A 13,016-nucleotide genomic window follows, 5' to 3' on the forward strand; every position below is an offset into this window, starting at 1 on the left:
GTAATGGGGTAATCATCTACCCCACAGGTAGGGGGAGGGTGTGGGAGGGGGAGTATACTGAGGGCTTTGGTGTTAGAAAATGGGCACTGGTGAAGGGATGGGTGTCTCATTGTATGACCGAGACTTAACTCAAAAGCTTTGTAACTACTCTCACAGTGATTCTGTCACTGTCACTGTCCTCTTGTTGCTCATCCATTTGCTTGAGCGGGCCCAGTAACATCTCCATTGTGACACTTGTTACAGTGGTTGGCAAATTGATTATGTCATGGGTAGCTTTCCAGGCTTTGCCATGCAGGCGAGATACTCTCTGTAGCTTGCCGGGCTCTCCGAGAGGGGTGGAGGTATCTAACCTGGGTCAGCCAGATGGGCAGCATGCAAGACAAATGCCCTACCCGCTATGCTATCACTCCAACCCAGTGATTCAATAAATAAAATTATAAAAAAGGAAAAAAAAAAACTTAAGTACAGGCTCCAGGGTTTACATCAAGCAGTCAATCCTCATTGCCAATCAATCTAAGGGAAACTTAAACACAGATCTTAGATGGCAAAAAAGATTATTTTTGGACTGGACAGATAGTAAAGCATTGAGGGTGCTTGCCTTATATGAAACAGACCAAGATTTAATCCCCAGCATCCCATATGGTCCTGAGGGAAATACTTTTCCTCTTCCTTCTATTTTCCAATACACTTTTCTACTTTCTAAAAACAACAACAATAACAAATAAAGTCAATCACAATTAGGCGCATATCCAGACCCTGTGCCGTTCAGGTGATGGTGGCATCAACAGAAATGTTTGAAATCCCAAGAGATCATGACTTTAAGAAACTGAGAGTTCTTGAGATCAAGATCAAACTAACTGTTATAGGCAAGGATATCTTATGTGCATTTTCAGCTACAAAAAATACACATTTAGGAGCTGGAGTGATAGCACAGCGGGTAGGGCGTTTGCCTTGCACACGGCTGACCTGGGTTTGATCCCCGGCATCCCATATGGTCCCCCAAGCACCGCCAGGAATAATTCCTGAGTGCAGAGTCAGGAATAATCCCTAAGCATAGCTGGGTGTGACCCAAAAAGAAAATAAAAACATTTATTTCTCAAGGAAGTTGCCAAGTATAATTTAATACAAAATAATAACTACAAAATAATTTCTGAAACAAAATATCATAAATGTCTCTCCAAAACAAATGCATAATGTAGCATTTTAAATAACATCTAGATAATTCAAGTCACTACAAAATGAATAAGACTAAAATAGTATCAATGTTAAATCAATTGTTCTCTATTTAAATTTCAGTATCTACACTGTTTTCAAACAACCTCAGCCAAAAGAAGTTTTCTTTTGAGAACAAATTCTCATTTTCTACTTGTTTCCACAATTTATTCTGTATTGATTAATTACCCATCATCATACATAATAAACATCATCCACAATTACTATCCCCATAAATTGTGTGGCCTTACAACAAAGCAGGTTTTAGAGAAGCAATTATGTGTAATAACTTGTAAAGAGAAATTGTAAGTAGCCATAGAAAGAAATAGCGGGCAACTGTATTCAGATATCAAGGAAGACTATTCCACATTTATACAAAAAATGGGGACAGGAGTTCCTGGGAGCATCATGTCTTTCAAAGAAAAAATCTCAAATGTACCTTTGCAAGGAAAAGGGCATCTCATTCTCTACTACACAGGTAACCACTCCCTCACCCCCACTCCACACCGCCCTGTTCAAGGCAGAATATCAGTAAGGAAATGTTTAAAAGCTTGTTCATAATTACTACATTTTTGAAACATTAGAGCTAGGTAAAAAGGATGTTCACTATTACCTTGAAAATTTTGCTAATCTCAGAAAGGGAAAAGACCAAGTCCCTGCCCTAGCAAAGCACCTGCAGCCACATTCACAGCCCAAAACAGCTACCACCATGCCTCCAGCCTGAATGTCCAGTTAAATTTTCTGGATTTTCTGGAGCATGCAGCCAAACTGAACATGTTCAAACGTTACTATATTAGCTTCCCAATAGCAGCAGACTAGATTGGATAGGAATATAACAGAAGCCAGCCAATCTTGACTAACAAAAACAACACAGAAGGCTTAACTTGCAACAACAGATTAGTAAACCCTCAGACAAGGAATCAATGCCTCCATGGTGAGTTACAATTTTCACAAATCTTCCTTACAAATATTGTTTACTCATTTATTAGCCATTTAGTGGGAGCAAGCAACATACAATAAATTATTGTGGGCCTACTATGGGGGCAGGCTTGAAGGGTGGTTGGGAAAGTGGAAAGGTGACAATGGTAGTGGAATTGTTGTTGGAATACTGAATGCCTGTAATGAATGCATTATGAATAACTGTAAATCACAGAGTTTAAACAGAGAGGGAATTTTTTTTGCTAATATCTTTAATAAGATATTAAATTCAGGGGCTGGAAAGGTAGTACCAGCTGGTAGGTAGGGTACGGTGCTTGCCATGCATGCAACTGGCCAGGCTTTGATCCCCACCACCCTATATGGTTAAGCCCTGTCAGGAGAGATCCCTGAGTACAGATCCCTGAATACAGAGCAAGTAAGTAAGTAAGCCCTAAACACCTCCAAGTATGACCCAAAACAAAAGCCAGAGGGGGAAAAAGTTTAAATTAAAACAAATAAAGTCATTCAAGTCTGAGAATCACATACGGAAAACTATAATCACTCAGAGAAGGCACAAAATAAGCCTCTTTGGATTTTCATTTTATTTTACTACTTGCAAGTGGTTAATTTTAAGATCATTATGTCATATGCTTGAAAACACGGCCTTAATTAAAAATTTGCAGTAATTAAAGACTTAATGAAAAAACATAACATTAGCAGTACAAATAAAAGCCACAGCATGAATTACAACACTTAATAACTTTTATGCATTAAATTTATACTTTCAGAATAAAATGGGTTTAACCAATTACCAGAGACTCAAAGTTCCATGCAATACCTGAAATAGTGAAATTCATCATTTATCTCATCTATGTTAAAATGCACATCTCTTTAAAGCATTTTTAAAATGAGGTCAGTTATTGGAGCCTGAGAGATAGTACAACAGAAGGGCACTTGCCTTGTACACAGCTGACCTGGGTTTGATTTCAGCATCCCATACAGTCCCACGAGCACTGCCAGGAGTAATTCCTGAGTGCAGAACAAGGACGAACCCCTGAGCACTCCTGGTGGGGCCCACAAACAAAAACAAACAAAAACCTAAAACATGGTCAGCTATCATTGACTGGCAACAGTCTGGCAATGATGCTAAATGACAAACAAAATATGAAAGTGTCTCTTATACTTATGTAGCACTGTAGCACTGTCCTCCCACTGTTCATCGATTTGCTCAAAAGCGGGCACCAGTAACGTCTCCATTGTGAAACTTGTTGGTACTGTTCTGGCATATCAAATACGCCACGCACGGGGAGCTTGCCAGGCTCTGTCATGTGGGCACGATACTCTCGGTAGCTTGCTGGGCTCTCCGAGAGGGACGGAGGAATCGAACCCAGGCCGACCTTGTGCAAGGAAAATGCCCTACCCGCTGTGCTACTGAACAAATATTCCTATGGTTACAGATCAACTATTCTTATGATTACTGTCCAAGTGTATTACTTTGCCATAGGTTAGTTCTTTGGGGGAAAAAAGAAAAAATATACATAGCATTATTAGGTCTGGAACTTGCAATAAAGTCAACCATTTACAGTATTAAGACATTGTGGTATATAACCACATTGGAATACTACTCAGCAATAAGAAAAGATGAAATCATCAATCTATTACTATATAGATAGAGCTACAGGGTTTTATGCTGAGACAAGCCAATCAGAAGGATATAGATACAGAATGATATGTGGGCTATAAATAAATTTACTGGCAATTAACAAATGGCCAAAGGCAATAGAACCTGAGAAGTGGCCTACAGGACTCAGCTTACCAAGGGGGATGAAGAAGATAGGAGAGGTTCATGGGTTATAGGTGGATGGAACTGACATACAGGTATGGTATTAGAACACTAAGTATGAAATTCCACCATTAACAGTACTGTAAATCACAGTACCTCAATACAAACTCCAGGGAAGGGGAGTTTATGGGAGTGGATGGACTACAGGAAGGGAAGCCAAAGTTTGACAGGAGTGAGTTCACAAATTCAATCCCTGGCATTGTCCATATCCTCAAGTGCAATTGGGGTGACACTGTCATTTTTTATCCTAGAGGCAAAACAAATTGTTTTAACTCCCAGAGAGCACCACGACCAACCAAATGTGCACGCAGGGTGACCAAGTGAGTAAGCACTGTAATTAAGTGTTTCTACCCCAGTGTTCATCCTTCATGAGAATAATGAAAGCATAAACAAATACCAATATACAGTGACACTGCAAGTTTAAAATGCTCATCTGTATATTTAAGATGAAACAGAATACAGAGTAAGAAGAACAGTCTAGAGATTTAGGGGGAAGTACTAGGAAAGCTTCTTGCATAAGGTGATGCCTCAGCTAAATGCTTAAAATCTGCATGCAAGGGAATACAGAATGATACAGGTAAAAATCCCAGACTAAAAATACTGTATATAAGAAGAAACTATGCCAAGGAAGCAAGAATTGGCAGGACAAAGAATTGCTAAACTCAGGGCATCAGCCTGGTGCTCCACCCACCCGGTGAGATTTGCCTCTGGCTGGTATCACCAGGCCAGTTTTGAAAGGGAGTCAGCGTCCCTCCCTACAGGGTGGGTACTGCAGTATGCACACAGAACAGCACCATACTAAGGTCCCAAACCACACCTCCTCAAGTGAGATTTGCTCAACAAAATGACATGCTGCTCAGTTACTTTTTTTCTGTCATTCTGTGAAGACAGGCAGAGAAGACAGAGAGAAATCTCCAGCTTAATCCCTCTGTATCTTCTGGGGGAGAGGGTGGGGCAGGTGTGGTTTAACTACAAACACCTCCAGCACAAGAACACTAAAAAACCGATGGGGAACACACACAGAAGCACACCAAGGTCAGTAAATAAAAACAGTATCACCAACAACATAAATAATACCAATAAGCCCTCAGCATCTTTAGTGATACTCTGATGAGGATGTACAAAGAAACAATAGCACAAAAGCTAAATCAGCATAGAACATGAGAGTGAAATGAAAAAAACTACTATAGTCAGAAATGACAGAAATGAAGAACACAGAAGGTAATATTAAAAAGTCAATAGATGGGGCTGAAGTGATAGCACAGCATGTAGGGTATTTGCCTTGCATCCCATATGGTACCCTGAGCACTGTTGGGAATAATTCCTGAGTGCAGAGCCAGGAGTAACTCCTGTGCATAGTGGGTGTAACCCAAGAAGCAAAAAAAAAAAAAAAAAAAAAAAAGTCAATTAACACTTTGAATAGGAGAATAACAGAAGCCAAGCAAAATATCAAGGGGTTTGAAGATAAGGAGGAGGAAACCATTAAGAAACAGCAGAAGGTAGAAAATAGTCTGGAGGGAAAAAATGAAACGCATACCAGAGAACTAGGATGAGTTCAATAGGAACAATATAAGAATCATCAGAGCCCCTGAAGAACAGGAAGGCAACTGTAAAAAAAAAAAAATAATCATTAGAGAAATTGTGGTCAAGAGCTTTGACAAGAACTTGAGGATTACAAGCAACGAGATCCAAGAGGCCCAAAAATAGAACCAAATAGAAAAATAGACCCAAATAGGAAAAACTTCAAGACACATTATACTCAAAATGACAAAATCCAAATACAGAGAGAGAATATTGAATGCAGCAAGATCAAAAAAAGAAACCTGCATACAAGGAAAGCCCATAAGATGTATAACAGATCTATCAAATGACACCCTACAAGCCAAAAGAATATGGAAGGATATAGTACAAAAACTAAATGAAATGTACCTCTCAACAGGAATACTTTATTCAGCTACATGATCATTCAGATCTGACGGAACTACCCAGAGCCTTATGGAGAGGCAACAACTCTGGTAAAGTCTTGAAATTAGTTTTGCAAGAAATGCTCAAAGAGCTCCTTTAAATGATATGAGAAACTTATCTATCATATGGTACTGAATACAGCATTCACTAATGGTGCATATCGTTGTCCCCAACTAAATTAAGAAAAGTTAAAAACATATAGCAATGAATCATCACTTCATTACTGTTTTTGATTTACTTTCTGATAATTCTATGTTCCACTTATTTAAGCTTTCTTGGACCACGAAATATAAAATAAATTTGTCATGTACCTGCCAAGGGGACAGGCTGAAGGGTGGGAGGGAACCTGGGGATACTGGTAGGGGGGAAGGGGACATTGGTGGTGAGTTTGGTGTTGGAATGTTGCATGCCTAACAACTTTAATATGAACAACTTTGCAAATCAAGGTGTCTCAATCATTCCTGAGAGGGAAAAAAAGAAAGAATTGCTAAACTTGGGGTTAAGAGCACACCTTAGTAAGAGAGCCTTCCACAAAAGAAAAACACACTTGTTAGACTCAGGAGAGTCATAATTCAATATAACATATTCAATATAACATACTTCTAACTAAAAATCCTATTTTGGGTAAGAAATGTGCCTCAGTGGTAAGGCACATGCCTCACATCCGTGAAGTCCTTCTCAGCACAGAAAACAGAGAACAAAAAAGAAAAGAAAAAGAACCAAGATTAAAAAATAATTAATGTTTATTCATGTGATCCTCCCAGAAGTTAAAAGCGATCACTTCACTTTAATTATAGTAATCTCTGAAGCTATAATGATAGATCAAATTTTCTAGGCTGAGATGGAGAGGCCATTATGATACTGAGCAAAGTACAGTACATTTATACTAGTTCAAAATAATATAATAGGGATTGTGAGCACTCTCACGGAAGCCACAACTTGGCATCAGGCAGAAGTGTGCTCAAGTCCCAGACCTGCCACTTCTAAGCTAGATGGTCTGAGACATATTCACTTTCTCAAAATTTTATTGATAAAATGGAATAACAGTATCCATGAATGAACATGTGGGAAGAAATTAATACAAATGAATACACAATGACAGAGCTACAGAATCAATGCTCAACAACAGCCATTTTTCTTAGGCATAAAATTAAAGACATAGCATTCACAGGATCAGACCAGCGAGATAGGCAGGGGGCAGATTATGGAGGAAGATGAGTGAGTTCAGTTTTACCCATGTCGGCATGGTGTTCCTCTCACTGTTGAAGACTAGAACTGGCAGAGAGATCCAGAGTGGTTTTCCGAGACCAAAATGTGGTAGTTAAAACAATTGAAAATAGATCAAGGGAAGCCAGTAAGAGCACCAATAGGAGAAGAGCCCAGAAAAGGAGAGAATGAAACCCGAAACACCTTGAAGTTGTAGTTTAAAAGAAATGAGAGCAATGAGACTGCAGCACTGAGTATTTTCCACGGAAGAGATGAACATATCAAAACACTGTAGCACTGTAGCACTGTCCTCCCTTTGTTCATCGATTTGCTCCAGCGGGCACCAGTAACATGTCCATTGTGAGACTTGTTGTTACTGTTTTTGGCATATTGAATTCAGCTTGCCAGGCTTTGCCATGCGGGCGGGATACTCTTTGTAACTTGCCGGGCTCTCCGAGAGGGGCAGAGGAATTGAACTCAGGTCCGCCGAGTGCAAGGCAAATGCCCTATGCACTGTGCTATTGCTCCAGCCCAACACTGTAAGTTTTTAGAAAATAAAGTATCTTTTTTGGTAACTGCTTCAAATTATGCAACTCAGAAATAAATGGTTTCAGTTTTTGCCAACATCTGCAGTACACAAAGCTTTGAATTTATGTAGCATGTCTTGATAGTTCAAAGTTCTTTTAGCCTATCATTTATCTTTATATAGACCATGCAAGTAATTGCCAACAAGAAGTTGGCCAGCAACAAACAGAAATGAGAAAACAGAGTAGGAGAGGGAGGGGCAGATGACAAGGGACCTAGAGACAGTAGTGATGGGATACAGCCACTTTGTTGGTGGGTGTGAAGCAGTCAAAAGCATACATATGATCGCTACTGTAAAGTCTGTAACCGCAATAAGAAGAAGAAAAAAAGACTTAAAGGGTAAAATTAAAGTTCAGTTGGAATAGGACAACTCGATATTACTGAAAGATATGTAATATGAGCCATATATATAATCTTAAATTTCCTAATAGCCAAGTACAAGATTAAACAGGTAAAATTAACTTTAAGAACATATTTTATTTAACTCAAAATATCTTAAAGATGACTATCTCAATACGTAATCAACATGAAGGTTTGTTAATGAGACATTTTACATTGTCATTTCAACCCTTTGAACTTGGTATTTACCTTAGACTCATAGTCTATACCAATTATGGACAGTATTTTATTTGTTGAGGTTTCATGGATATACTGAAATCTCTGAAATAAGTCAAATACGATGGACAAGTCTAAGAAACAAGAGCAAAGAAAAACTGCAAATTATGCATGTGGTGTGCTGGAAAGATAGTACAGCCATTAAAGACTTTATTCAAGTCTGAATGTGGCAGACTTAAATAAAAGTTTATTTATTCTTATATTCTAGTTCTCTCTGTGATCTCTGGCATCTACCAAGATGAGAAATGAAAGAAAATTTTCAAATCAATGGAATGGAAAGAATGTAGAGCACAGACAAGAATTAGACTTGGATAGAGAAAAAAAAAAGATCCTTTCTTCTACTAATATAGAAAAGGGATGAAGGGAGGATATCTAAATTGGTAAGTACAAAGTGAATTGAGGAGGGTAATTTACTAATTGGCACTTGCCTCCTAGGACCACAGGTACCACTTAGTAACTACTATATGCAAAGCATCAAGTACTTGCAGAGATTTTCTCACTCAAAATGCTACTAATTATTAATTATCTACCCTTAACAAGGAATTGGGGGCATGTGAAAGTGCAATTAAGTTTGACTCAAAATATTACATTGAGATATCCAGCAGATACCAATGTAAGCCAAGTGGTCAAAGTTACTATTATTCATATCACTTTTCAGCATCACACACAGTTTGACACAATATACCAAGGAAACATTTTCTTTGGTATTCTGCCTTATAATCAACAATACCTTGATCAAATCACAAGAAAACACTAGACAGGCAAACTGAAAAGTAGTCTACAAAGTACCTGGCAAGTATTCTTCAACAAAGTATCAAACATTTATCATATAGGGAAAGACTGAAGAAATGTTACGCAGAGGAGGTCAAAGAGTATGATCTGTGCAAAGTGGAATCCCAGACTGGACACTAAATATTTAGCTGGTAGGGAAGATACCATGATCAAGATATTTAGAAAGGAAGAAATAAAGGGGGGAAAACAATATAAAAACTGATGAACTCAGAATAAAGACTGTGCCTTAGGGGGCTGGATGATAGTACAGTGGGTAGGGCACTCGCCTTGCAAACGGTCAACCCAGGTTCAATCCCCCACACTCCAGAAGGTCCCTTGAGCCCTGTCAGGAGTAACCCCTGAGTGCAGATCCTGCCCACCACTGGTGTGTTCCCCAAGCTCAATGCCCATCCCCCCGAAAAAATATAAATAGATCACTAAGGTTTAACTTTGATAAAACCAAAGTTAATTCCTAATTTTGATCTTTATACTATCTCGAAGAAGAAAGCATGATGAATGGGAGGACTTCATAGGGCACTGGCAGAGGGGAAGTGGGCACTGATCGTGGGTACGATGATAGAATTACACATGCATTAATGATAATGGTACTGTAAGTCACAGCACTTCAATTAAAATGAAGGGAACAGGGGCTGGAGCAAAAGTAGAGCGGGTAGGGCCCTCATCTTGGACACAACAAACCCAGATTTTCCACTCGTCCCACAAGCTCCACCAGGAGTAATTCCCAAGTGCAGAGCCAGAAGTAACCCCTAAGCATTGCCAGGTGTGGCCCAAAATAACAACAATGACAAAGGAGGGGATCAAACACTATATTACATTTCTTCTCCAGAGGCAAAGCACTGTTATGTAAGGCCTTGTTTATTTGTCTATCAAGATTGATTTATGTGACTGAAAGGGACAGGTTCGGTTTCTGACTGGCACTCAACAATGGTATACAGCTTGATCAGTAGCGAGGCTACTGAATTCTCTGGCATTCTGTCCTCACCTTTGGTATGGACTGGTGATTCACCTGATCTCTGGCTCCTGTCTTGTCCTTCTTACATATTCTGAATAGTATATCTAATCCATGATCCATCTCGAGAATAAGTCATTGGGAGAAAATTTAAGTGAGGACACATGGGTAAGTCCAAAGGGTGCAAGGCATTATTATATTGGAGTGTTAGAAATAATCCTCTTTTCTCTGACAATCAATTGTCACATTTGCAAACAAATTGAAAAAGAAAAAAAAAACATAAAGCAATTTCACTAAGGAGCAGCAGAGATTTTATTTTAAAAATTTTACAGAAAGAGGCATGGAAACAATAGTACAGCAGCTTGTGCTTTTGCCTAGCACATGGCTGACTAGGGTTTGACTCCCAGCACCCCATATACTACATTAAGCACCGCCAGAAGTGATTCCTGGGCACAGAACCAGAAGTGAGGCTTAAGCACCACCAACTGTGACCCAAAGTCAAAAAAAAAAAAGAGAAAAAAATTAAAATGCAAAAAAAAAAAAATGTTTTCCTTAAAAGTACTAACTACATCATAAAAGTACATACTATGATGGCCAGAGTGATAGTACAGTGGGTAGGGCATTTGCCTTGCACGCGGCCAATCAGGGTTTGTTCCCCAGCATCCCATATGGTCTGCCAACACTGCCAATAGTAATTCCTCAGTGCAGAGTCGAAGTAACTCCTGAACATCACCAGGTGTGACCAAAAAAAAAAGGCACATAATATGATAGTGTTTTTTAAAACTCAGGTTGCTCACCCTTGATTTATTCCAGTAAATTGAATTACTTGGTAATATTCTTTACTTTAAGATGATTGTTGCTAAGGAGTGATCAAACACAAACAACATTTCACAAATACTTATTAAACCACTATTATAAGCCAGGGCTTGAATGAGGTACTTAAACAATAAATGTCCAACTTGTTTTCTAGCTAAGTGACAATGAATTCTATCCATCATTATTTGGAATGATGTTTACTTATGGCATACAGGTATGTAAAGATAAAGATATATAAAGATGCTCACCCCAGGAATAGTTATATAAAATAGAAATACAAATCAAATACTTATAAAAATCATAAAGAAATTTATTTTTAAAATAAACTTTTTAAAATGATGCCACCTCATTTGAGGTTGCAACCCACAGTTTAAGAAACTTTACCTCAGGATGGTAGAGGCCCAAAGAAAATACAATGCCAGCCACATGTTTCAAATTTTCTAATTGAAACTTTTTCATAACAACACTTTTTAAAATGAAAACAAACATCAAAATTAATTTTGCCATTACATTTTAACACAATATATGCAAAGGCTGTTATTTCAACAAAATCAAACTAAAAAAAGACTGATACTTTTTCCTTTACATAATAAACTTTTCAAAAACCTATGATATTAGACAAAGAATCTCAATTCAATATGTTATTTTGTTATCAATTTTTAATAAGACATTGTTTTAATTTACCTTTGACCTAACTCCAGAGACAAAGCACAGAAAATAAACACTCCAAGGAGTAGCAGACCAGATACTTGTTTGCCAGTAGAACTATACATCAATTTCAAAAGCATCATTTACACAGACTTCTTTCTGGCACAGAGCTTGGTTTGTGCTTTTTTTTTTTAAAAAAAAAAAAGCTTGTTGAGAAATGTATGCATAAGTGAATAACAGGTATTGAGTAGTAATAGCATGTCGAAATGATGAAAGATGAAAAACTAGCATCTTGAAAGCAAAAGGATTATGAACGAGATTACAAATGGAAATAGTAGTTATACATACAACAGATAAAACCGTTGCCAGCAGTTGTCAATTACTACGACACTCCTTAGGCACAGGTAGTTTCGCCCTTACATAATATATAAGGAAGGTGGGGCCCCCGGTGGCTAGATCTTATAATTATTAAGTAGTAGAGCCAGATTTCAAGCCCGAGTCCTCAAACAAAATAGAGGCTTTTTGTTTGTTTGGGGTGGGGGGGGAGGAAAGGAGGGGCATGCGGATGTGATGAAAACTGCATCCCTTGTGTCTGCTCTTTTGTTTTATGATTAATTCTCATTACTTCTGAAAGCTTCAGGAGTGAAATAGACAAGGAATAGTTTCTAATCATGAATTCTCTCCTCTCTCTCTCTCTCTCTCTCTCTCTCTCTCTCTCTCTCTCTCTCTCTCTCTCTCTCTCTCTCTCCAACTTTGGAAAAAATTCTATCCCCCTCTCTCCCGGGACAAATCAAACCCCGAGCAAAACAGCATCCTGGAGGCCTGAGCAAAGGCCCCGGTGCAGGGGAGAGGCGGTGCCCGGCCGGTCCCTGAACCGCCACCCACCGTCCCCTACAGTTCAACCGGTTCTGGCTTTACCTGACGGGCTCCCGCCACTGCTTGAACCAGCTGCAGCAATTGGCCATCAGACTGGACACCCCCGGCCGCTCCTCCTGCCGCCTCCCATTCGATGCTGGAGAGAGGATGGAGCCCCTAGTGACCCAGGCCGAACCCCGGGGGCCTCCGTCGACTTAGAAAAGAAAAAGAAAAACAATCCCCCCCAAAGGGCTCTTCCGAAACAGATAAAACCAAAGGAGAGGCCAGGAAAAGGTGCAGGCGGTCAGACCAAGCGCCAAGCCCCGCTCCCCGCGCCGGCCCGCGAGCGCGCGGCGATCGCCCCCGGAGCCCGGGGCAAGTCGACTAAAGACGCAGACACACAAGCCCGAGCACGGTTAGCGGGACCCGGCCATAGAAACCCCCGCGTCAACGTGCTGACGTTTCCCCGGGCGCGGAAGGCCCGCCCCCCAAGCAACGCCCCTGCCCTGCGCCAATCATCGTTCGAGGATCTGCTGATGAGGGTCTTTGAGTGGCTGAAAGGTTTTAGCTTCCCGCCCCAGCCCAAGAGAAGAAAGGGGGAAAAAAAGAGGC

At 39.7% G+C, this 13,016-nt stretch overlaps 1 protein-coding gene across 4 annotated transcripts in view; it reads right to left on the minus strand.

The window, feature by feature from the left end:
• The window catches only part of ARL13B (ADP ribosylation factor like GTPase 13B), a 69,145-nt gene extending 56,537 nt beyond the window's left edge, over positions 1–12,608 (minus strand). For 3 of the 4 annotated variants that reach the window (XM_056135447.1, XM_056135445.1, XM_056135444.1), the window contains exon 1: positions 12,468–12,608. In XM_056135447.1, coding sequence (XP_055991422.1) covers positions 12,468–12,514 — 47 coding nt within the window. In that variant the 5' untranslated portion in view covers positions 12,515–12,608. The remainder of the gene's footprint in view (positions 1–12,467) is intronic. The other variant, XM_056135446.1, reaches the window with a different exon arrangement.
• Positions 12,609–13,016: the final 408 nt, after the last annotated feature.

The sequence above is a fragment of the Sorex fumeus genome, unplaced genomic scaffold, assembly GCF_029834395.1.
Source record: "Sorex fumeus unplaced genomic scaffold, SorFum_2.1 ptg000115l, whole genome shotgun sequence".
In the NCBI taxonomy this organism is placed as follows: Eukaryota; Metazoa; Chordata; class Mammalia; order Eulipotyphla; family Soricidae; genus Sorex; species Sorex fumeus.